At 44.0% G+C, this 22635-nt stretch overlaps 2 protein-coding genes and 1 pseudogene across 2 annotated transcripts; 1 reads left to right on the forward strand and 2 right to left on the reverse strand.

The window, feature by feature from the left end:
- Positions 1–6061: 6061 nt before the first annotated feature.
- On the forward strand, positions 6062–7081 carry LOC102438912 (annotated as a pseudogene).
- Positions 7082–12800: 5719 nt separating this feature from the next.
- Positions 12801–13853, reverse strand: LOC102438608 (olfactory receptor 3A2-like). Its single transcript, XM_006107852.1, has one exon. It carries the CDS (start codon positions 13816–13818, stop codon positions 12871–12873), a length of 948 nt encoding a protein of 315 aa, XP_006107914.1. The 5' UTR covers positions 13819–13853; the 3' UTR covers positions 12801–12870.
- An 8018-nt stretch (positions 13854–21871) lies between these two features.
- LOC102439224 (olfactory receptor 3A1-like) lies at positions 21872–22635 on the reverse strand. Its single transcript, XM_006107853.3, is given in 2 exon segments — positions 21872–22617; positions 22620–22635. Coding segments are annotated over 2 exon segments (762 nt in total).

Genomic DNA, 22635 nt, shown 5'->3' on the forward strand with positions numbered 1-22635 from the left:
TCAATTCCACCTCAAAAGCTTTAGCCTTTTTATGAGTATTCCCCACTGACATAAACATCCTCACGCAATGTTAATTGTATTGTATATGAACAGCATGGCTAAAATTCATGTGACATGATGAAATGTGGCAAAGTGCTGTGATGGAGCCTAAAAAAAGAGAATGGATCATCTGTGTACTTTCTTCTGCTGTCATTTGTAAGTAAAATGATAACACTGGGGTGTGTGTGTGGCGGGGGTGGAGAAGCAAAATATCACTGTAGGTGTACATATAACCACATGAATATTTTTGTAGTTTTTAAAGTGTGAATATTATGGACTAAATGTAAAAGAATAAAATCTATGTAGAATAAATTGTGATCACCTGTGTTACTACTAAATCTTAAAATGCTGCCAATGCATGTGTGTCTTTAAATAGAACATTAGGGTGACAGTTGGGAGACGGTTGAACTCCTGATTCCATCCCAGTTTTCCCTTTCCCAGAGCTACTTACTATCATCCACTCTGTGCTTGTCCTTAAGTAGGTTTCTATAATTTTACTCGAAAGTCGTGGACTCACAAAATATCCTCAGGGTTGTTTTTGTATTTTTGAAATGTTATTTCAATAGCATCATTCAGAATGTATCCTGACACTTGCTATTTCACTCAAATCACACTTTTGCTACACATACTCCAGTCCATTATTTTACCGCTTTAATAGGTATTTACTATGATTACTTTATCCTCCTGTTAAAAGACATTTAGGTTATCTCTAGTTTTCCACCATCATAAACAATGCTGAAATGGACTTTCTGGAATCCTTCATGGGCACGTGAATGAAGCTTCTCTAGAGTATGTTGCTAAGAATGAGTTTCTAGGAGGAAGGCCATGCACACCTTAGGTCTCACTAGTGGGTGCAACTTCACTGGCTGGTTCAGCCATCCCCCCTCCCAGCTGCTGTGGATGTTGGCTGCTCATGGCTCCTGAGGGCCCTTTCCCTGTCCAGAGGGGGTAGGTGCTCCCCCTCCACTGCCCTGGGATGTAGGCTCAGCCAGAGGCCAGTAATGACTGGCACTGGGTACACAAGCCTGGCTCCTGACCTCCAATGGGACTCACTCAGTGGGTACAATTCCTCTTCCAGATCCCCTCTCAAGACCAGGCTGAACGTAATGTGCTGAGTCCACATCTCTGCTCACCTCCCTCCATCTTCTTCTTCTGAGGTCCCTCCTTCACTACACTCTGTCCCAGTTCCCAGGAGTCACTGCTTCCAGGGAACCTGGCCCAAGGTGACTAATATTGCCAAAGTCTCTCCAAAAGGGCTGCACCAATGTCCACAGTTAGGAGAGGCTTGAAGGCTGAGAAAGAGAAAGCCCTTCCAAGAGATGAGGTGGGGGAGGGGGAGAAGGCAAACACTTTAAGATGAAAGAGCTTTGTGAATTCAACAAACTGATTGAAAGCCAGTGTGGCTGAAGTGTGGGGAGCAGAAGAAAGAGGATACTGGTTGAGGTTGGAGATGTATGTAGAAGTCAGACAAGTAGACTTCATAGGTTGGTTTCCATTTTTTTTTCTAATTGTAATAGGAAGTTCCTTAATAGCTTTGAGCAAGAAATTGATGGGATTTGATTTAGACTAAGAAAATTGGTCTGTGTGTAGAGAGAATTGTTTGTAAAAAGACAAGAGAAGCAGGGATTTGAGTATCCACACAGCAAGCAGAGTGGATCATAAAAATTATAGTGTTAGGACAGAAAGTAAGAGACACTATGGGATTTATAGCACAACTCTACGTGAATATAAAACACACAAGCATACAAAGACATGAATTATTCAAGCGCACATACCTATTTTTAAGTGGCTACCTTTGTGAAGGGAGAAGAAGGGAATGGAGATTAGCTGTAATAAAAGACAATAATATTAAGAAGATATCATGCAAGGAATGGTGGTGATGAGGTGTCATGAATTGAGGCATATGATTAACTGAGCCCTGCACCAAGAAAACAAAAAACCAAAACAACAGCTACCACCCACTCCCCACCCATTATTTTCCTTCTCATTCTGGAGACCCATTTCTAGGATGAGGAACAGACCTAGGTTTCTGAGAGACCTTCCAAATAATCCAAACTAGGGATAGCGGAGACTTCCCTAGTGATTAATGCAGCATCTGAGTCAAGGAACCTGGAGGGAAGAGGAAGGAGAACCTCCCTAGAGCCTCATTAGTAAGGACACAGATGGGATCCCTGAGGCAGTCTTATGCCTGACCTGGTGGGTGCTCCTGATGCTCCTTCTCAGCCTAGTTCCTCCTTTCCCTGGGGCTCCATGGAGCCAGGTTTTGTCTCTGGGATCCCGTATAATCTGGGTTAAAATGTCTTGTTATTTCCCCTTTGCACAAGTTTATGACCTAATCCCAGGAGAACTGAGGACCAAACTTCTAGGCACAGGTAGCATATCAACTTCATTCATTTATACTGGAACACAAGTGTGGTTTAATATTAGCAGAGCTATTAAACGTGATTTGCACTACCCTTATGTTCATTGTAGCATTATCAATATATATAAAGAGCCAGGGTCGGTAACGTCCAAAACAACTGAACAGACTACCAAACACCGAAAGTCAGTCCTGCAGTTGCAGGCACTGTGACCCAGCACTGACTGCCAAGGGGGCTGCGGATCAGGCCTGGAGAGAGGCCCGGAGAGAGAAGCAGGGCCTGATCCGCAGCCCCCGTGGCAGTCAGTGCTGGGTGAGCACCTCAGAAGTCAATCCTGCAGTAAGTGCTGGGTGGCCACGACCCAGCATTGACCGCCACCACTGCAGGCGCGTTGATCCAGCACTAACTGCTGAGGGGGCTGTGGATCCTGTGGGATCGGGCCTAAACTGGCAATCGGACATCCCCCAAGGAGTTCCCGATTGGAGAGGGTGCAGGCTGGGCTGCGGGATGTCCCCACCCTCCATGCATGAATTTCATGCACCGGGCCACTAGTTTACAATAGCCAAGATACGGAAGTAACCTAGGTGTCCATCAACAGATGAATGGATAAAGATGATGTGGTGCATATGTACAATGGAATATTACTGGACCATAAAAAAGAAGGAAATCTTATCATTTGCTACAACATGGGTGGATCTAGAGGGTATTATGCTAAGTGAACTAAGTCAGGCAGAGAAAGACAATTACCATAGAGTTTTATTTATATGTGAACTCTAAAAACAAAACAAAAACAGACTCATAAAAAAAGAGACCAAAGTGATGGTTAGCAGAAGAGAGGATGTGGGGGATGGATGAAAAGTGGAAAGGAAATATAGTCAAAAATATTGTGATAAGTTTGCATGGTGAAAGATGCTTATAAGAATTAGTGGAGTGATCACATTGTAAGTATAAAATTGTCGAATCACTTATATCAGTGATGGCGAACCTTTTGAGCTCAGCATGTCAGCATTTTGAAAAACCCTAACTTAACTCTGGTGCCGTGTCACATATAGAAATTTTTTGATATTTGCAACCATAGTAAAACAAAGACTTATATTTTTGATATTTATTTTATATCTTTAAATGCCATTTAACAAAGAAAAATCAACCAAAAAAATGAGTTCGCGTGTCACCTCTGACATGCATGTCATAGGTTCACCATCACTGACTTATATCATACACCTGAAATAATACAACCAATATAAGATTGTATACCAGCTATACTTAAATAAAAAATAAATTTAAAAATAAAAAAGAAATATCTCAGATGCTGTAGGTTTTTAGAAAATTAAACCTAGGAATGAATATTCTAAAATTTAAAAACATCTTTATAAAAGTTAATAAAACGTGATAGGCACTGAAAAGGCATCTGATCAAAAATGCAGCAGTCGTATCTGATTATTAAAGTACTATTGTCAAATACAAACAGAAAGATAGTTGCTAAATGTCTTTCACTTAAAATCCTCTAAAAGTCCTCATTGCACTTGGAATAAATTTTGCAGCCTGAACAAGACCCTGCAGGCTCAGGACCCCGTTGGCCTGCACAACTTCCTGTCTCACAGTCTCCTCTTTACTCCAGCCACACTGGCCCGGATTTCATTCCTTCACCCCGTGAGCTCTTTCCCACCTCAGGCCTTTGCACACACACCTCTCTGTCTGCAAGGCTCTTTGCTCAGGACTTGATAGGACTGACCTTTTTCTCCTTTACATCTCACCCAAAAAAAGACATCAAATTGTGGAAAGTGTTATCTATCTCTACATCATAAAATTAAATGGAGTCTATTTATATTCTCTCATTTTTTTATTTTTAAAATTGTCATCCCACCTGCATTAGATTTTTAAAAGGAAAAGGCACAGTAAATTCTTTTCATCTTAAATACATTTAAGTGTTTTCTGTAAGATCTGAAATATTGATCTAATGTTTTCCCCTTAGTAGTTGACCAGCTGTCCCAGTGCTATTTGTTGCCAAAGGGCCCCCATAATGATCCACGCAGTCCCACGTGTGCTCGGCCCTGTTCCTGATGTTGCTGCCCAGCTCCCGTGACCTGCTCACTCCAGCACCAGGACCACACTATTTTTTTAAATATATTTTATTAATTTTTTACAGAGAGGAAGGGAGAGAGATAGAGAGTCAGAAACATCGATCAGCTGCCTCCTGCACACCTCCCACTGGGGATGTGCCCACAACCAAGGTACATGCCCTTGACCGGAATCGAACCTGGGACCTTTCAGTCCACAGGCCGATGCTCTATCCACTGAGCCAAGCCGGTTTCGGCGGGACCACATTATTTGACTGAGCAAGTCCCCTTCTTGTATTCTTTTCAACCATTTCCATATTTGTTTGCATATTTATTTTTAGATAAAATTTAGAACAATTTTTGTTTCCCCAAAGTTCTGTTATGATTTTGACTTCAAATGAGTAAATTTTAGATTAATTCAGGAGAATCTGTGCCTTTGCAATATTTTATCTTTCTATCTAGAAATTAGTAAGTCCATCCACTTATGATTAAATGGAGAAATAGAGCGTTGGAAGGCCCTGCACAATTCCTATTAACATCTTACTGCTTTAGGTTATTTTGTTGATGTTACACTTTGTATTTCCACCTGATGATTGTTTACATACATATGTATTTATGATAGTAATTGGCCATATATGCTGAGTGTCCACCACATGCCAACTCTTTGTGTTAAGAACTTTATTAATTTTATTCTTACGACTCATTTGCGCATGAAAAAAGCAAATCTTAAAGAGCTCAGCTAACTTGCCTGAGGTTTCAGTGCAAGTGGCAAAGCTCAGACATGAATCCCAGAATCTGACAGCGCAATCTTAACCATTGCATTACATGGCCTGCTGGGAACACCATTGCTTTTGGGCCCAATCACTATAAATGGCCACTTTACTGAAGTTGCTTTTTAAAATATATATATTTTTATTGATTTCAGACAGGATGGGAGAGGAAGAGAGAGATAGAAACGTCATTGATGAGAGAGAATCATTGATCAGCTGCCACCTGCACGCCCCCTACGAAGGATTGAACCCACAACCTGGGCCTGTGCCCTGACCAAGAATCTAACCTTATAGGTTGACACTCAAACACTGAGCCACGCTGGCCAGGCTGAAGTTACTTTTTATTTCTAATGGCATTTCATTTCTTCACCTTAGGTTTCCCAGATAGGACATCTTATCAGCAAATAATAATAATTTTTCCTTCTCCTTTCCAATATTTTTCTTTCTCCCCTTTGCCCAAAGGACAATAGCCATTTGTTATAATACATACACTGTTTTAAATACCATTTTTAAATCCATTAAATATAATAATATAGTAATCTTTAAGCTCCGGAGTACTGTGAAATGTAGGGTTTGAAATAAGACATTATTCCTGCAATGTTGAGTATGTCAGATTAAAAGTAGCTGGAATGGCTAAGTTGCAAAAAGATTTTCCAAGTAATATGTCTGTGCCTGTTTTTATCTTCTTACTAATCTAAAAATATTATACAGTTTAGTGTAAGTTATCTTAATGCTAAGACTCTACTTGATTTTGCTTCTATGAATGTCATTGTTAAATTGAGGGCACTTAGGAAACAAACATTTGTTGGTGCCAATGTTGCAGACAGTTGAGGAAATGAATGGAGGCCACCAGAGTCAAGTCTCCAAGTTCCTGCTCCTAGAAACTGAGAGAGTCCCGCAGACCAGAAGGTCCTATGTTAGATGTCCCTGTGTATGTACCTGGTCATGGTGTGGGAAATGCACTCATTATCTTGGCCATAGGCACTGACTCCCGCCTGCACACTCCCATGTACTTCTTTCTGGCCAATCTCTCCTTCACTGACCCCTTCTTTGTCACCAACACAATCCCCAAGATGCTGGTAAACATTCAGTCCCTGAACAAAGCCATTTCCTACGTGGGATGTCTGACACAGCTCAACTTCCTGGTCCCCTTGGTGACCCTGGACAACCTCATTTTGGCCACGAAGGCATATGACCACTATGTGGCCATCTGCGGCCCTCTCCACTACATCATGGCCATGAGCCCTGGGCTCTGTGTGGTGCTCCTCACCCTCTGTTAGGCACTCTCTATCCTCTGTAGCCTCATCCACACCCTCCTCATGCTCAAGGTGACCGTCTGTGGGTCCCAAAAGATCTAGTACATCTTCTGTGAGATGTATGTCCTGCTGAGATTCACGTGTTCCAGCACTCAGATGAATCACACAGTGCTGATGGCCACAGGCTGTTTTATCGTCTTCACCCTGTTAGGGTCCATGATCATGTCCTATTCCAGATTGTCTGAGCCATCCTCTGAATACCCTCAGCCACTGGGAAGTATAAAGCCTTCTCCTCCCGTGCCCCACATTTTGATGTCACCTCCCTCTTCTATGAGACACTTGACATGGTATATCTGTAGCCTCTCCTCACCTATTCCATGAAGGACTCGGTGGCCACAGTAGGCTGTGGTCATCCCCATGATGAAGAACTCTTTCATCTATATCTGAGGAACGAGGACATGCATGGGGCCTTGGGAAGACGCCTCCTAGGGAAAGCCTTCACAGAGGTTGACGTGAGGGTAATTTGGGGCATTGAAGTGGAGACTGGGAACTTGCTCCATCATGTGAAGAGCATTACCCTCTGGGGAACACAGGTGTAAACAGGACAGAGATCCTGCTCAGAATGAGCTCACAGATCTGTGACGAAGAAAAGACATGGTAACCCAATATCCCCAAATCGCACCCGCCTTGGCAATAAATAAGGTCATGCAAACACTAATACTAGAAATCTGTAAGCTCAAATCCTTCACTTACCTGACCATAGGGCCACAGTGCCCCCAACCCAGCCTTTCAAAACATAGCCGGTTATGATCTGGGAGGGGTCTTATGTTCTAGCACACACCCACTCATGCTGGTGAGCGCTGGCCCTCTCTGAGGAGCCCACTACTTGTAAGCCATTTGGAGGAGACACCTTGCACTACCCTCCCTGCAAGTGTTCTCTGTGAGGCTGCCCAGCTCCTGATGCTCTGCTGGGCACAGCTCCCGCTGCTTCCGTTTGACCCAGAGTCTCTGGACAAAACCCCCTCCAATTCAGGCAACACTTGAAAAGTTCTCTCCTTTGCTCTGGGTTTATTTTTGTCTCTTGGGCCTTAACCAATAGTGACTGTGCCTTTCTCCTGCTTTCCTTTTCTCTGTGGGAAGACCCTCCCCCTGGGCAGCCCATCTTATCCTTTATGACTGTGGTTCCTCACTCCATTGCCCTTGCAACAACTCCATTCTTCCCTCAAAACAAAACTCTCAAGCATATCAACACACATTCCTGAACAGGAGGGTGGTAGAAGCAGTAGACAGGAAGGAGATAAAAGGGAGATCCAATCTCTACTTAGGTTCAACCTGCCCTGTACAATGCACTGCCTAGAAAAGGGATAGTAACTGATACGTCATTGGAAGGTGGCAGTTGGGAAGAGAGAGCAATCCTTTACAGATGAGGCAGGGGAGCCAGCACGGACCTCGACTTGGAGACAGTTGAATTGATAAGTTTCACTTCATTCCATTGTTAATGACCAAATGCCTTTTAGGCGCCTCAAGTTGAGCTCCAAATATGAATCAGGAGCTCACGATGGACAGGGAAGAAGACAATTTTAATGCAGTGCCTGAAGGGTTATGGTCGGAGCAGGAGAGTTGGGAGCACAAAGTAGGAAAGCCTAGCCTGCCTTGTCAGTGATGGAGGATTCAGGGAAGGCTTCCTTAAGGTGGTGACAGCTGAGCTATGATTAATGAATGCTGATGAGTCACCCAGGAAAAGTGGCCAGGGGAACTAAGATCACTCCCAGAGGGGCGGAGGCATGGAGTAGAGGGGATATTCCCATTGGCCTTGGACAGCTCTCCCCATCCCTAGGGTGTTTGTGGAAGTCACTCACTATTCTAAGTGTCCTCTTCTCCCCTGTAAACTGAGAACAACCGCATTGTGTCACTCAGAGGGCAGCTGTGAGGATTAAATGAGATACTATGCAAGAGCAGAGAGCATGTCCCATAGTCAGTGTAGTTGTTAGCAGAACAGCTGGACAAAAAGGTAGAGAGGGTGGGAACACCTAAGACAAGTAAAGACTGTCCCAGCTGAGTGTAACTGGTGACCAAGCTGCAGCAAGCCCTGTGGCTGAGGAGGACATAGTGGGGTACAGGCCGCCAAGGCCTTGTTGAAGAGCTTGGAATATATTGTGTAGGCGATGAGATACCACTGAATGTTTACTATTTTTAACTTTCATTGTTTTTATTAAACCAACAATATGCGTTACTGTAGAAATATTCAAGTAAAAATAAGCCCAAAATAATTAGCTGTATTTAAATTTTACACTTTGATCTCAGCTAAATCAAATTATTTTGAAACTTGCTTTTTTATAGAATAATATCTATGTTAGTAAATATCCGGCTATATTACAACTTAATGCCGATGCAGTAGTTCAGTGTGCAGTTCAATAAATATATCAGAATTCATTTAACGTACTTCTCAGTATTCAATATAAAGTTGCTTCCAGTTTTTTCCAGTTGCTTGCAACATCATAGAAAATGCCTTAGTTTTGTTCACTTACCTGATTGTTTCCTTAGGCGAAATTGGTCAAGTGCACTTGCTGGGCCAAAAGTTTTTATTGTTCAGAGTGTTGGTACATTTTTCAAAAACGACCTCCACAAATCCACCCCTACATTTTCACCAGGAGAGGGACACAAGCTGTGGTTTTTATTTTGTTTGGGTTTATTTGCCTGTTAGTTTCAGAAAGGTGAGAAAGCTGCGGGAACTCTTAAGTGCAATAGACAAAAGCAAAAGTAACATTGTGTTTTTTGGCAACACAGTGCTCGTTAACATTCTACTAAAAATAGGGGTATTCTTTCTCTCTTTCAGATCATCATGGAAATAGCTGCCCGGAAGTTAATTCAAGTTCCAACCGACACTCAGAAGTGGGAGCAGTCCTTTGTGAGCTGGCTCCCAGCTATTTTTGTTGTTATTAATCCTCATTGGAGGATATTTTTCCCATTGATTTTTAGAGAGAGTGAATGGGAGAGGAAGAGACAGAGAGAGAAACATTGATATACATCAACTGATTGCCTCCCGCACATGCCCCAACGAGGGCCAGGGATCCAGCCAGCCTGCAATCGAGGTGCATGCCCTTGACTGGAATCGAACTTGAGACCCTTCAGTCCACTGGCTCCCAGCTATTAACAGGCTATCTGCTATGTCTCTTTCTCTCGCTCTCCAGCTGCTCTAATTTAATTGAGAACATCCAGAAATTTTTCCTGGTCTAATATAAAGAATTTTATTAAACTAACGAAGTCACATGTCCATATAGAACCATCATCTCTGTGGCCAGGCCAGTGAGCTATGCTGATACCTCCACTCTGGGGCCCTGAACCACACTCCCCAGAGCCACCTGGATGTGGAAATTGGCAGCTGTTAGAAAGGGGGAAATGGAAGTCATGTCCCCCACAGGCCATTGTCAAATGTAAAATGTCGACTTCTGGTTTCTACTCTGACATAGAAGAGCTTGGAAGTCCTTACTCTCATTCTTACAAAAAGAAAAAAGATGAACAACCCAGAAAAAAAGAACACTTTTCAGATCCATCAGATCATTGAAGTTCCATGACTTTGAAATTAACCTTTGCTGCTGCAAACCATTGAGATTTAGGGTTTTGTTAGCACAATACAACCTAGCCTATCTTCCTGATAAGACGGAAAACATCTTTTCCACTCAAAATGAGACATAAAATAAAAAAGCCATGAAAAGACAGATTTGACCACATAAAAATGTAACACATCTGTTTAGCCAAACACGCATCCATCGAATTGAGATAAATGGCAAGCTAGAGAAACCATTTGCAAGTTACATGTCAAAAAGCTGATAGCCATTGTTAACTAACCTTTTTGGTCTTGGAGGAGAGGCAGGACATAGGAAACAATTTCTAAGGAAAGCACCCTTAAGAGTTGGGATGAATGTTCAGGAGGAAGCATGCCAAGGCCTGGAGGTAAGAGATTACCCTTTGGGGTAATAGATGAGTTGGGGGTGGGGTGGGGGTGGAGGGGAATAGCACTAATTGCTCAGAGTCTAGAGCAGTGATGGCGAACCTTGCTCGGCGTGTCAGCATTTTGAAAAACCCTAACTTAACTCTGGTGCCGTGTCACATATAGAAATTTTTTGATATTTGCAACCATAGTAAAACAAAGATTTATATTTTTGATATTTATTTTATATTTTTAAATGCCATTTAACAAAGAAAAATCAACCAAAAAAATGAGATGGTGTGTCACCTCTGACACGGGTGTCATAGGTTCGCCATCACTGGTCTAGATGAAGTGGTGAAAATGTGTACTGGCAATGCCCTCAAAATATTTTTTGGGTTTCACCTTAGGAAACAGTTCATTCAAACTATCATAACCAAAAGTAGTTAAATGTGAAGAACATGGAGAGATGATCCAGTCCAGGTCCTTATGGAAAAGGTAGAAACAAGCCCGCCCACAGAAAGGAAGTCTCCAAGGTCACAGAGCAGCAGTTACAGCCCACATGCCTGGTTTTCCTTCATGAGAATTTTGCCCTGTGAGAGCTCATTCTCTCCAACCCCACAGTGTCTGCAGAACCAAGAGTGTCAGGAAAGCAACACACTTCACCTCTGCTCATTAGACTGTAATTAGACACATCTTCCCTCCCTCTCCCCGTCTCTCAGTCCTACCCTGACCTTCTAAGATGGCCAGCCAGCCAGAGGAAGCATAGGAGGAGTTCCCAGACATCTTTGTATCATTTTTCCTTTGGTGAAACTTAAACATTTTTTTTTGCTGGGAAGAGTGGGGGCTAACAATAACATCAAATTTTCTATTTATTACATGGCCACAGCTAATGGGAAGTCGTTACGTAGTATGAATTTTGTTCTTATCTCCAACCCCTGCTCATTCTGCATTTTCTCTATATCCATCTTTGACCTCAACATTCCTTAGTCATCTTGCTTGATGCTCCTAATTCTCCCACCTTTTCTCATCTCCCATTTTCTCATGCCCTTTTCCTATTTTCTATCCTTCTTTCTGGGTTCAGCTCACTGTCCTGTCGCATCCCTCCCTATATCCTCACATCTCATCTTCATGCCTCCACACCCAATCCTGTCCCACTGCCCACTCTCATGTCTTTTTCCCCATCCCATTTTAGCTCATCCTTCCAGTTCCTTGGCTCCAAGAAGAGATCACAGAGCAGACGAGCTCCAGGTGTAGCCATGGGCAGTTTTAGGAGTGATACAGCTGAGGGACATCACAGCAGAACTGCCAGGACAGGGTAAGTAGCCTTCCGATGGAGGCTGGAGAAGAGACACAAATCAGGAATGGATGAGCTGAGGCTGGATGAACACCAAGAAGTGGAAATTCTCTGGGCTGGACCCGCACTTTTGTACTAATCTTGAAAGTAAATTCAGAAAGAAGCATTACTCCCAGGGACAACATGATGGATATTTTCTGAGCTAGGAGTTTTGGAGAGAAAAGTAAGACTTTGGAGGAGAAGGTTATGGTGGACATTCTACATTGAAAAGTCTCAGGATCTGGTTGGAGCATAAATGCTTACTCTTTCAAAGGCTTTACCATATATGTGAGAAAGATGACTCAATAAGAGAGGAAAATATGGCAGAGGATGGAGATGAAGCATACCTTTTTTGACCTGAAGATATGTCCTTTATGCATTAATGTAGCTTTTATTTAATAGGCTATTTCCTTTTCTAGGCCCTACCTGTCACCTAGATATCCTATGGGAATCTATGTTAGTAAAAAGAAGGAACTGATTTTCTTGGAGGTGAAAGGTGAACAGTAGACTAGAATATTCCTTAGCACTGGTTTAAAACAGCTTTCTGCACTCTTTTCTAGAAGGAATCTCACATTTCCCACAAGAAGAAGACTTCACAGTGATATTATAGGTGATTAAGGAGTGATTAAGCAAATAATCCTTCCTTGCTGCCCAGAACTACCTGGCTTCCAAGGCTTCAACTCTACCCGGAAAGTGAGCGTAGCTAAATACAAGGAACAACTTGCCAGGGACACTTGCTTTGCAGATCCTAACCGCATGTCCCCTTATCTACTTGTCTTTCTCTATAGTATGTATCACTATGTGACCTATCATATAGGATGCCTATTTATTTCATTTCTTTTTTCCTCCCTTCATTAGAATGTGAGTTCCATGAGTGTAAAAACTTTGTCTATTTTGTTCACTAGTGCCCTAGAAGAACGTTTGGCTCATAGAAGCAATTCAATAAATGTTTATTGTATGAATAAATTATGCAGGATTTCTTTGCAGGACAAACACATCACACAAAATTTTTCAACATGAGGATCTATACATGAACGGTTCATAATCATTTCTTGAGTTACTGACTTCATGGGAAATTTTCCTCAACCCAAAAAAAGGCAGGAAAGAAGAGACCCTATCACCCCTCAGTTCAGTAACCGCCTCCCGACAAGGACCTGCCACAGGGCACCCTGAACATCAGGGTTCCTGAGGCTGTAGATAAGTGGGTTCAGCATGGGGTTGATAACTGTGTTGAAAATCCCAACCCCTTTATCCTTGTCTGAAGCCTCCTCTGTACCCAGACGCATGTAGTTGAAGATACCAGTTCCATAGAAGAGGCAAACCACAGTGAGATGGGAGCCACATGTGAAGAAGGCCTTCTTCCTGCCCTCCACTGAGCGGATTCGTAGCACTGCAGCTGTCACGTGGATGTAGGAGGTGATGATGAGAACCACAGGTGCACCTGTCATAAGGAAACCCAGACCAAAGAGCAGCAGCTCATTGAGTTGGGTGCTGGAGCAAGAGAGCTGGAAGAGCTGTGGCAGGTCACAGTAGAAGTGATTGACCTCATTGGGACCACAGAAGTTGAGTGTAGTTAGGGCAATAGTGTGGATCAGTGCATTGGTGAGGGCACAGGCCCAGGACACAGCCACCAGTATCCACTGGACTGAATGGCTCATGCGGACGCTGTAGGTGAGGGGCCGGCAGATGGCCAGGAATCGGTCATAGGCCATGGCTGTCAACAGGAAGCAGTCCACACCAGCCAACTGATGGAAGAAGAAAAGCTGTGTGAGGCAGGCTCCATAGGGAACTGCACGCTTGTGGGACAAGAGGCGGCCCAACATTGAGGGAACAGTGACAGTGATGCACCCAATGTCCAGCACTGATAGGTTCCCTAGGAAGAAGTACATGGGGGTGTGGAGTTTGGGCTCCACCAAGATGGCAGCCAGGATGCTGAGGTTGCCCCCAACTGTGAGCAGGTAGGCAAAGAGGAAGAGCACAAAGACCGGAGACTGCAGCTTCTCTGTTTCAACGAGGCCTAGTAGAATGAACTCAGTAACAGCAGTCCCATTGGTCTCAGCTTCTGGATCCATGAGTCCCTGTAAGGGAATGTCCCAGGTGGGGAAGCATCAGTCTACCTAATGTATTTATTCAACACTAGAGATCAGTGCATGAAATTCGTGCATGGGTAGAGTCCCTACACCTGGCCGGCGATCAGGGCTGAATGGGGCCTTCCGGCTGCTAGCCAAGGCCCCCCTACCCTGGCTGCCAGCTGCTGGCCAGGCCTTCCTTAGTTCTATGCCACCCCCTGGTGGCCAGCATACATCATACCAAGCATATTAGCCTTTTATATATATAGATAAATGGTTTAAACCACCTATTTTCACAACTCCCTGATAAGTTCCCAGTGCTCCAGCTGATGATTTCCCACTCCCCACTACCTCACTCACTGACCTCCCACCACCTCAAAGCCTGTACCCTATTCTTAGCTGAGATGCCCCAAACCATCATCATCTTGCCCCTCCCATACTCTCTTTATTGAAAGGACCAGAATACTTGGGAAAATACATTAAGATAAAAGCAGACTTCCTCTTTGAATGTAGTAAGATTAAGATGGAATTTCCCCATTTTACTCTGAGGGATTAGTCCAAACCAATAAGCAGATTTCAAAATAAAAATTTAATGATATTCCCAGTAAAAATAGATGGTCTTTTAAAACATAGCCTAATCTCAAGGCTTTTAGAAATAGTGAAGATGAAGCAAAGATATGGCAGGAATCAAGGAGACGAACCTATGATTGTGGACATTGCAAACTCTAGCCAAGTTCATTTTCCCAAGGTGAGAGACATACTCTGAAATATAAATTCAAAATCCCTCAGTCAATAAATTGCCAGTGTTGTTGTTAATTAAGCCCTTCCTCTAGACTTTGAATAACAGCTTGATTTTAAACGATTTGTTTTTATGGTATCTGCTACCTGCTTCTGAAATAAAAATTGCAACATAACCTACCTGGTGGTTGCTGCTAGGGGCAACCCTAGGTGGTTGCTGCTAGTGGAGGCCACTAGCCTCCACTTGTCCTTGCCCTGGGCATGGTCTATTGACCAATAGCTCTAAGGAGAGGTCCTCACATGAAGCAAGCACATAAGTAGAGCCAGATGGAGTTAAGTTCTTATAATAAACTCCTGGTCAAAATATATTTATGTGCCTTTACTGCCCATGGCATAAGCAGAGCTAGAGCTTCACTAAGAATAATGTTATTCCCCTGCAGAGAACACACTGGCATCAGAGGATGGAGTCTGGTGACTCTAACGAAAGGGAAAGGGTGATGAGGGCCTGAGCTCACACGGATAAAAAGTTGGATGCGGTGAACTCTAACATAGTCTTAAAATTCTAAGCGCACATACTTGGTGAGATGGGGACGGGGGTCATTCTCAGGGGTAATCATCATTTATAAAACTGATAATTGATAAATGCTTTGCAAGTTGACAAATCAATAGATGAATAACAGCTCTTTACATATATTAAAGAGTAATTAACTACTTTTCATTTTCCCTTTTGTGTCCATTTAAACATAAGCATTAGATTACGACCCTCTGATTTTTTTACCTTTTTACTCATGCTGTTTTCTCTACCTGCAATGGCTTCCCTCCAACTCCACATGGCCAAGTTTATGAACACTTGACTCAAATACTGGCTATGAATGAATTCTTTGTAAAAAAAAAAAAAAAAAAAAAAGTCTCCATCTCAAAAGGGTCTCTCTCTCCCTATCTCACTCTCTCCTTTCTCTCTCTCTCTCTCTCTCTCTCTCTCTCTCGATCAGGGGTCCTCAAACTTTTTAAACAGGGGGGCCAGTTCACTGTCCCTCAGACCATTGGAGGGCCGGACTATAGTTTAAAAAAAAAACTATGGGCTGGAACCGGTTTGGCTCAGTGGATAGAGCGTCGGCCTGCGGACTGAGGGGTCCCAGGTTCGATTCCGGTCAGGGCCATGTACCTGGGTTGCGGGCACATCCCCAGTGGGAGGTGTGCAGGAGGCAGCTGATCGATGTTTCTCTCTCATCGATGTTTCTAACTCTCTATCTCTCTCCCTTCCTCTCTGTAAAAAATCAATAAAATATATATTTAAAAAACAAAACAAAACAAAAAAAAAACTATGAACAAATTCCTATGCACACTGCACATATCTTATTTTGAAGTAAAAAAACAAAACAGGAACAAATACAATATTTGTATTTGCATGTAGCCCGCGGGCCGTAGTGTGAGGACCTCTGCTCTGGATAGATAGATAGATAGATAGATAGATAGATAGATAGATATAGAGATATGTAGATGATAGATGATAGATAGATAGATAGATAGATAGATGATAGATAGATAGATCTCAACTGCCACTACACATTATTACTGTTTACCTTCTAGCTAAGTCACTTCTCTAAAAAGCATATCTCCCCTACTTCTCTGTAGACTGATTCAGTTTTCCAATAGCAGTACTTACCACAATATTTCACACATAGTAGGTACTCAATGTTTCTTAGATAAATAAATGATGGTTCCAGTGTTTATAGGATTTCAGAGAAAGAGGCTCTAGAATGAGCTGGAGTTGTTATGGAAGACATTGTGGAAATATTGAATTTGCACTAGACATTTTAATGCATTAGTCTGATGTAGTGGAGGGGGAGGGCCCAGTGCAGGGTACGAGGTTGCTGCAGGGACTACAGCTTTCCTTGGTTTTGATGGAACAAGCAGCAAATGTAGCAATCCACACACTGATAAGTTTCTTTTCATGTAAATCACCCAAAAGAATAAGGCCCCTTAGGTGGGTGAAACCTTCCAGATAAGTAAGTTATAGTCAGGAATAGAACAACAGAACAGCTGCTGCCAACTCTCAGGTGGCCAGAGGTACAACTTACCTGAAATCAGTGGGATTCTGAGATGACCTCCAATCATCCAGTGACATCTAGAGGATCTGACAGAGTCACCATGATGCCAACATGAGGAACCCTCCTGTATGACCACCCTTGGGGCCTTGTAATGAGCCCCAGGTTCTCCTCATTGAGCTAAGACAGCTCCCTACTCTGGACCTCCACCAGTTCCTCCCAGTGATGAAAAGGCTCAACAACCTGCTACTGGAATGAAGATTCTAGGCTGCCTGAACCTTCACTGCCCAGGACGATGAAGCCGTCTGGGCAGTGAACTAGACTCAGGGAGTACCTTCCCACTCTCCCCTAAGAGTAACAGGGAGCAGGTGGCTTCATCCAGGAAAGGGGCCCATGGGCAAAGGGGCCAGAGAGGAACCAGGACCTCTGTGTTATCTTCCCAGATCTTCCCCTGAAAAGGCTTCCCTTTTTAGGGGCATCAGTTGCACTATATAGAGTTGGGTTTGAGCTGATGGCAACAGAGGAGCAAAGGAAGGATCCCTGAGAATACTCACCCTGACATGAGCATAGAAGCCAGTGGGTTTCCTTCAGGGAAGAAGCCATGAGCTGTGCAGACTCAGTTATCTACTCAGAAAATGAGGAGCTACCAGTATATAAAAGAAAATGAGGAAAAGCAAGCTGACAGCTTCTCTATCCAAGGTCTATTTTCACTGGGTGTTATCCTCTGGGGAGATCTTAGAAATGAGCCCTCCCAGGAAAGAGGGGACAGCTGGGGAGAGATACAAGTTGTTTTGTAAACAACTCAAGCCCTTCATAACTATAGCAACAATGTCTTACACCTTCTGGTAGTTAGATTTCCTTTAAAAAGGCCTTATCTCTGCCCTGGCCTATGGCAGGGAGTTGGGGAAGGTGATATAAATTCCACTTACTGGTGGGTTGCTGAGGCCTGCAGGACTTGTCCATGTCTTTAAAGTCACCCAGCCAACTAGAGGTGTAATTAAGACTATATACAGGTTTCCTAAGGGAGGGGTTTCCTTTCCCAGAGGCCAGCCCCAAGCAGGGCCTTTGAGCAGAGACAAGCTCATTCCCAAACCTGCCTTAGTCCTGGGATGAGGAAGAGGCCCCAGAAGAGAGGCAAGAGAGAGAAGCTTTCTCCAAACCCACTTTTCTAATGAGTTTTCAGGAATGTGGTGCTTTCCCCCTCGGGGCCTTGTTAGTGGGGGCTGCTGGGACTGTGCCTTGGGGCGCCTGTAATGGTTCTGGAAGTGGTGGTAAAGAGCTATACCTACTAGAAGGACCCCAGGGAGGCTGCCTATCAAGATGATGATCTAGGCCAGGCCCCTGAAAATAGAAAGCCCTGGTGAAGGCATAGATCAGGGGTCCTCAAACTACGGCCCGCGGGCCACATGCAAATACAAATATTGTATTTGTTCCCGTTTTGTTTTTTTACTTCAAAATAAGATATGTGCAGTGTGCATAGGAATTTGTTCATAGTTTTTTTTTAAACTATAGTCCGGCCCTCCAACGGTCTGAGGGGCAGTGAACTGGCCCCCTGTTTAAAAAGTTTGAGGACCCCTGGCATAGATTAACAAACAGAAGATGTGTGAGGTGGAGACATGTGTTCCCCTGACCCCTATACCCACCAGTAACTACTCACCCAACTCCCCATCCCCCAAGAGAGAGCGCTCTCTCTTCCCCCAGCAGAGAAGCTGGTGCAGGAAGAAAAGCACTGTAGACAGACCTGCTCCTCTGGTTACTGGTTGTTTGACTGTGTACAAGCTGTTGCACCCTTCAGAGACTCAGTTTCCTCATCTGTGAAATGAGCATATCTTCTATCACAGGTTGTTAGTGAAGATTATTAATGAACTAAGACTCATTAAGCTGCTAGTAGAGGGTCAACAGTACATGAACATACCAATTGATAGCATTTATGAGTGCTTGTTACAGACACGGGAATGTAGTCAGAACCTTACAAGCCTGGAGTCCCTATCTGTCCTCACAACAATTCTATGAAGTAGATTAGAGCAGCGGTCCTCAACCTGTGGGTCGCGACCCCTTTGGGGGTCGAAGGACCCTTTCACAGGGGTCGCCTAAGACCATCGGCAAACACATATATAATTACATATTGTTTTTGTGATTAATCACTATGCTTTCATTATGTTCAATTTGTAACAATGAAATTGGGGGTCACCACAACATGAGGAACTGTATTAAAGGGTCGCGGCATTAGGAAGGTTGAGAACCACTGGATTAGAGCATTCAGAGCTGATGTTCTGACTCATGTCTTGCTTGGCCCTTCTTCTGATTTCAGTCCTGGCTGGGTTGGAGAGTTCCCTGCAGGTTTCCTGCTCACTGTGAGCTGACAGACTGTAACCACTTCCTTGGAATCTTTCTAATGCCCTGAACAATAGAGGGCAGGGGTGGGGGTGGGATTGGGGGCGGCGGGGGGGGGGGAGGAGAAGTTCACTAGATCTGAGCACATGTGGAGCTCAGAGACTAAAGGACAACTTGAAAGTAGGAGACAAGAACCAGTGGATAAACACCCCACTGCCTCTTCATCAGACAATTCCGAGAGGCTTTCTACATGCTCTCGCACAACCCAGACTCTGCTGTCCACAGCAGGGACCTTGGTAATGACCCTCAGTCAGGGACAGTTCTTCCTTCTTTGTCTCACTCTCTTCATCGCCTCAGTCTTGCTCCCTGAGACCACCTCCAGATAAATAAACTTGCTCTTGCTTCTGAGATGACTTCCTATTTAAACTGCACATGCATCTTGTCTTGGGCTCTGCTTTGATGGGAGCCCAGTTCTGACAGCTGGCCATGGGATAGCCCTAGGAAGCATATCCTCCAGATGAAATTCTGGAGCTGGACCATTCACCACTGCTTGGGGTAAATGGGGCTGGTGATAACCCTTAGCATAAGTACTTGCTTATGGTAGGTTGGGATGAGGTGCATGTGGAAGGTGAAACACTGGGTTGTGTACCAGTACTAGCACACTAATATGAGAACCATGGTAATTATAAGAATAGGGGAGTTTTAAGAATAAAGGGTGGTCTTTGTTAACTTTCTTGGAAGTCTTCACGAAACAGAATGGTGGGCCCAGGTCAGCCAGCCAACAATTCAAGGTATGTGTGAAAGCCAGGATACTTCCATGGCAACACTTAATGAGACATGAATCTTATGCTGCCACAAGGCAGACAGTGCTGAAAATCCAACCTTGGAGCTAATTGTAAGGGTGGTAGAGCTATAAGGGATGATGAATATGTAGCATCTCCTATGCTAAATCCAGAGCCCTGATAGGGAAAGAGTGCAACCTGAGTGCTGAATGGGGATGTTTGAGAAGTTGAGCATGAGAATTTGGAACCCCCCAATGCTTCTTAACTTGACGGGTAAAAGTATCTCTGCTCCCTTGCTAGAGAAAGTTAAGTTCCTTTTGCCTGAAGACCATGCAAAGGAGGTGAATTTTGTTCTCCTCAAGAACTTCTTCCATTTCTCCACACTGCCTCCAGAAAAAATAGGGTTAGTTCTAACCATATTCTGAGGGGGGAAATCCCATCGATAATCCAAGAGGAAATAATTTTCTCATTGAAAAGAATTCCCATGCCTGGCTGTGGCAGGCTGAATAATGGCCCCCAGATATATCTAGGCCTAAATTCCTGAAATCATCTTTTTATATGGTAAAAAGACTTTGTAGATTGTTAGGAGTCTTCAGCTGGGGAGCTTATCCTAGATTATCCAAGAGAGCCCTAAAAGTAATTGCAAGAGTCCTCATAAGAGAGAAGTAGAGAGATACTTTATTACAGAAGAGAAAAATGCAATATGATGATGGAAACAGAGATTGGAGTGATGTGGCCACAAGCCAAAGAATGCCAGCAGCCACTAGAAGATGGAGGAGACAAAGAATGGATTCTCCCCTGGAGCCTCCAGGAAGAACTTTCCCTGCTGACACCTTGAAGCTGACCCTGTAGGACTCATTTGTAGGATTGGCCCCCAGAACCATGAGAGAATAAATTTCTTTTGTTTTAAGTCACCAACTTTATAGTTATTTGGTAAAGGAGCAATAAGAAACTAATACACTACCTATTATGTCCTGGCATAAACTGGAAGTTCCTTCAGTTTATAGAGGAGTAATATGGGAATAAACCATGAGGAATGAAAGAGTAGGTAGAATGTAAGGCTGAATAGGAAGAGTTCATTGACATGGGGGCACTTTTCAGGATTCAGGATTTGACATTCTGGCAGGGATGCCTGGAGCTGGTCCCAATAAACTGCTGAGATGTCTCTTTGAAGTTGGATATTGGTTATAGGGCCTCTGCAAGCACCACAGTCAGACCATTTTGGCAGGCCTACCTGTGGGACCATGTCTTCCTCCAAGTCACTGGATAGGCAGATGTGTTCCTAGCCTATGTTTCAAAGGGTAGGAGCTGGATTATGGGGTCACTTCAAGATCTGCAGTTGGGCCTACCTCTGAGGACACAGAAGAAGAATGTGTCTTCTGATAGGTCCCTGGACAAGCAGGATTGTGGGTTCAATTCACGGTCGTGGCACATACCTAAACTGTGGCTTCGATCCCCGGTGGGGGCACCTGTGAGAGGTAAACGGTCGATGTTTCTCTCTTACATTAATATTTCTCTCTCTCCCTTCCCCTCTCTCCAAAATCATTAAATATATCCTTAGATGAGGATTTAAAAACAAATTTTTTGCACACAGGGATCATGCTCTCCAGAGTTACTAGAGTACTCATGACCATTCAGCTCCCCATTTGTCCCCTCTATATCTCAGAGCATCTTCGTGTGATAGAAAGAGATGAGCTGCATTTTTAGACTTGTAGAAGCCTGATGAGAGAAATAAAATAATTCTGATCTCTAGGCCTATGTTTTATTAACAGACCAAGTATACCTGAACTCGACCTCCTGGTGGGGGAACTTGCAGGGATATTTCGGGGAAACCAGGCCAAAGAGCCATTCTCTGTGGGATATGAACCTGTAAGCATTCAGGGCTCCCTAAGTTTCACTTCTACCCAGAAAAGGGAGCACACAGTGACTGAAGTTGCAATTTGTTGAGGGAACTGACACATTAGTTTGCATATCCATTGCCTATAGCTGGGCAGAGCTTCTTTGGAGAAACAATAATTATTATCCCTTACTAAAAAAAAAAGCCTCATGCTCAGAGAGATAGCAGTTGTGAATCGTTTATCCTAGCTACTGACCCCAGAGGATTTCTCCTTTAGTCCAAAAAGAGAAAAGAAGGTAGTGACACTGGAGACCTTATCATGTCAGTGACCGCTTCCCTGTGATCACCCGCCAGAGGGCACCCTGCACATCAGGGTTCCGGAGGCTGTAGATGACTGGGTTCAGCATGGGGTTGATGACAGTGTTAAAAATTCCAACAGCTTTATCCTTATCTGAAAGCTTGGTTGAGCCTAGTCGCATGTAATTAAAGACACCAGAACCATAGAATATGGCAACCACAGTGAGATGGGAGCCACATGTGGAGAAGGCCTTCTTCCTGCCCTCCACTGAGCGGATTCTTAGAACTGCAGCTGCCACGTGAGCATAGGAGGTAACAATGAGAGCCATGGGTGTACCTGCCATTATGAAACCAACAGCAAAGAGCAGCAGCTCATTGAGTTGGGTGCTGGAGCAAGAGAGCTGGAAGAGCTGTGGCAGGTCACAGTAGAAGTGATTGATCACATTGGGACCACAGAAGTTGAGTGTGGATATGGCCACAGTGTGGGTCAGTGCATTGGTGAAGGCACAGGCCCAGGACACAGCCACCAGTATCTTCTGAACCATCTGGCTCATGCGGGTGCTGTAGGTGAGGGGCCGGCAGATGGCCAGGAATCGGTCATAGGCCATGGCTGTCAATAGGAAGCAGTCCACACCAACCAGGAGATGGAAGAAGAAAACCTGTGTGAGGCAGGCCCCATAGGGAACTGCACGCTTGTGGGACAAGAGGCGACTCAACATTGAGGGAACAGTGACTGTGATGCACCCAATGTCCAGCACTGATAAGTCCCCAGGAAGAAGTACAT

The sequence above is a fragment of the Myotis lucifugus genome, unplaced genomic scaffold (assembly GCF_000147115.1).
Source record: "Myotis lucifugus unplaced genomic scaffold, Myoluc2.0 scaffold_1492, whole genome shotgun sequence".
Classification (NCBI taxonomy): Eukaryota; Metazoa; Chordata; class Mammalia; order Chiroptera; family Vespertilionidae; genus Myotis; species Myotis lucifugus.

Excerpts from the sequence above, each read along its gene's own strand:
- LOC102438608 (XM_006107852.1), bottom strand. The coding sequence starts at position 13,818 with ATGGATCCAGAAGCTGAGACCAATGGGACTGCTGTTACTGAGTTCATT.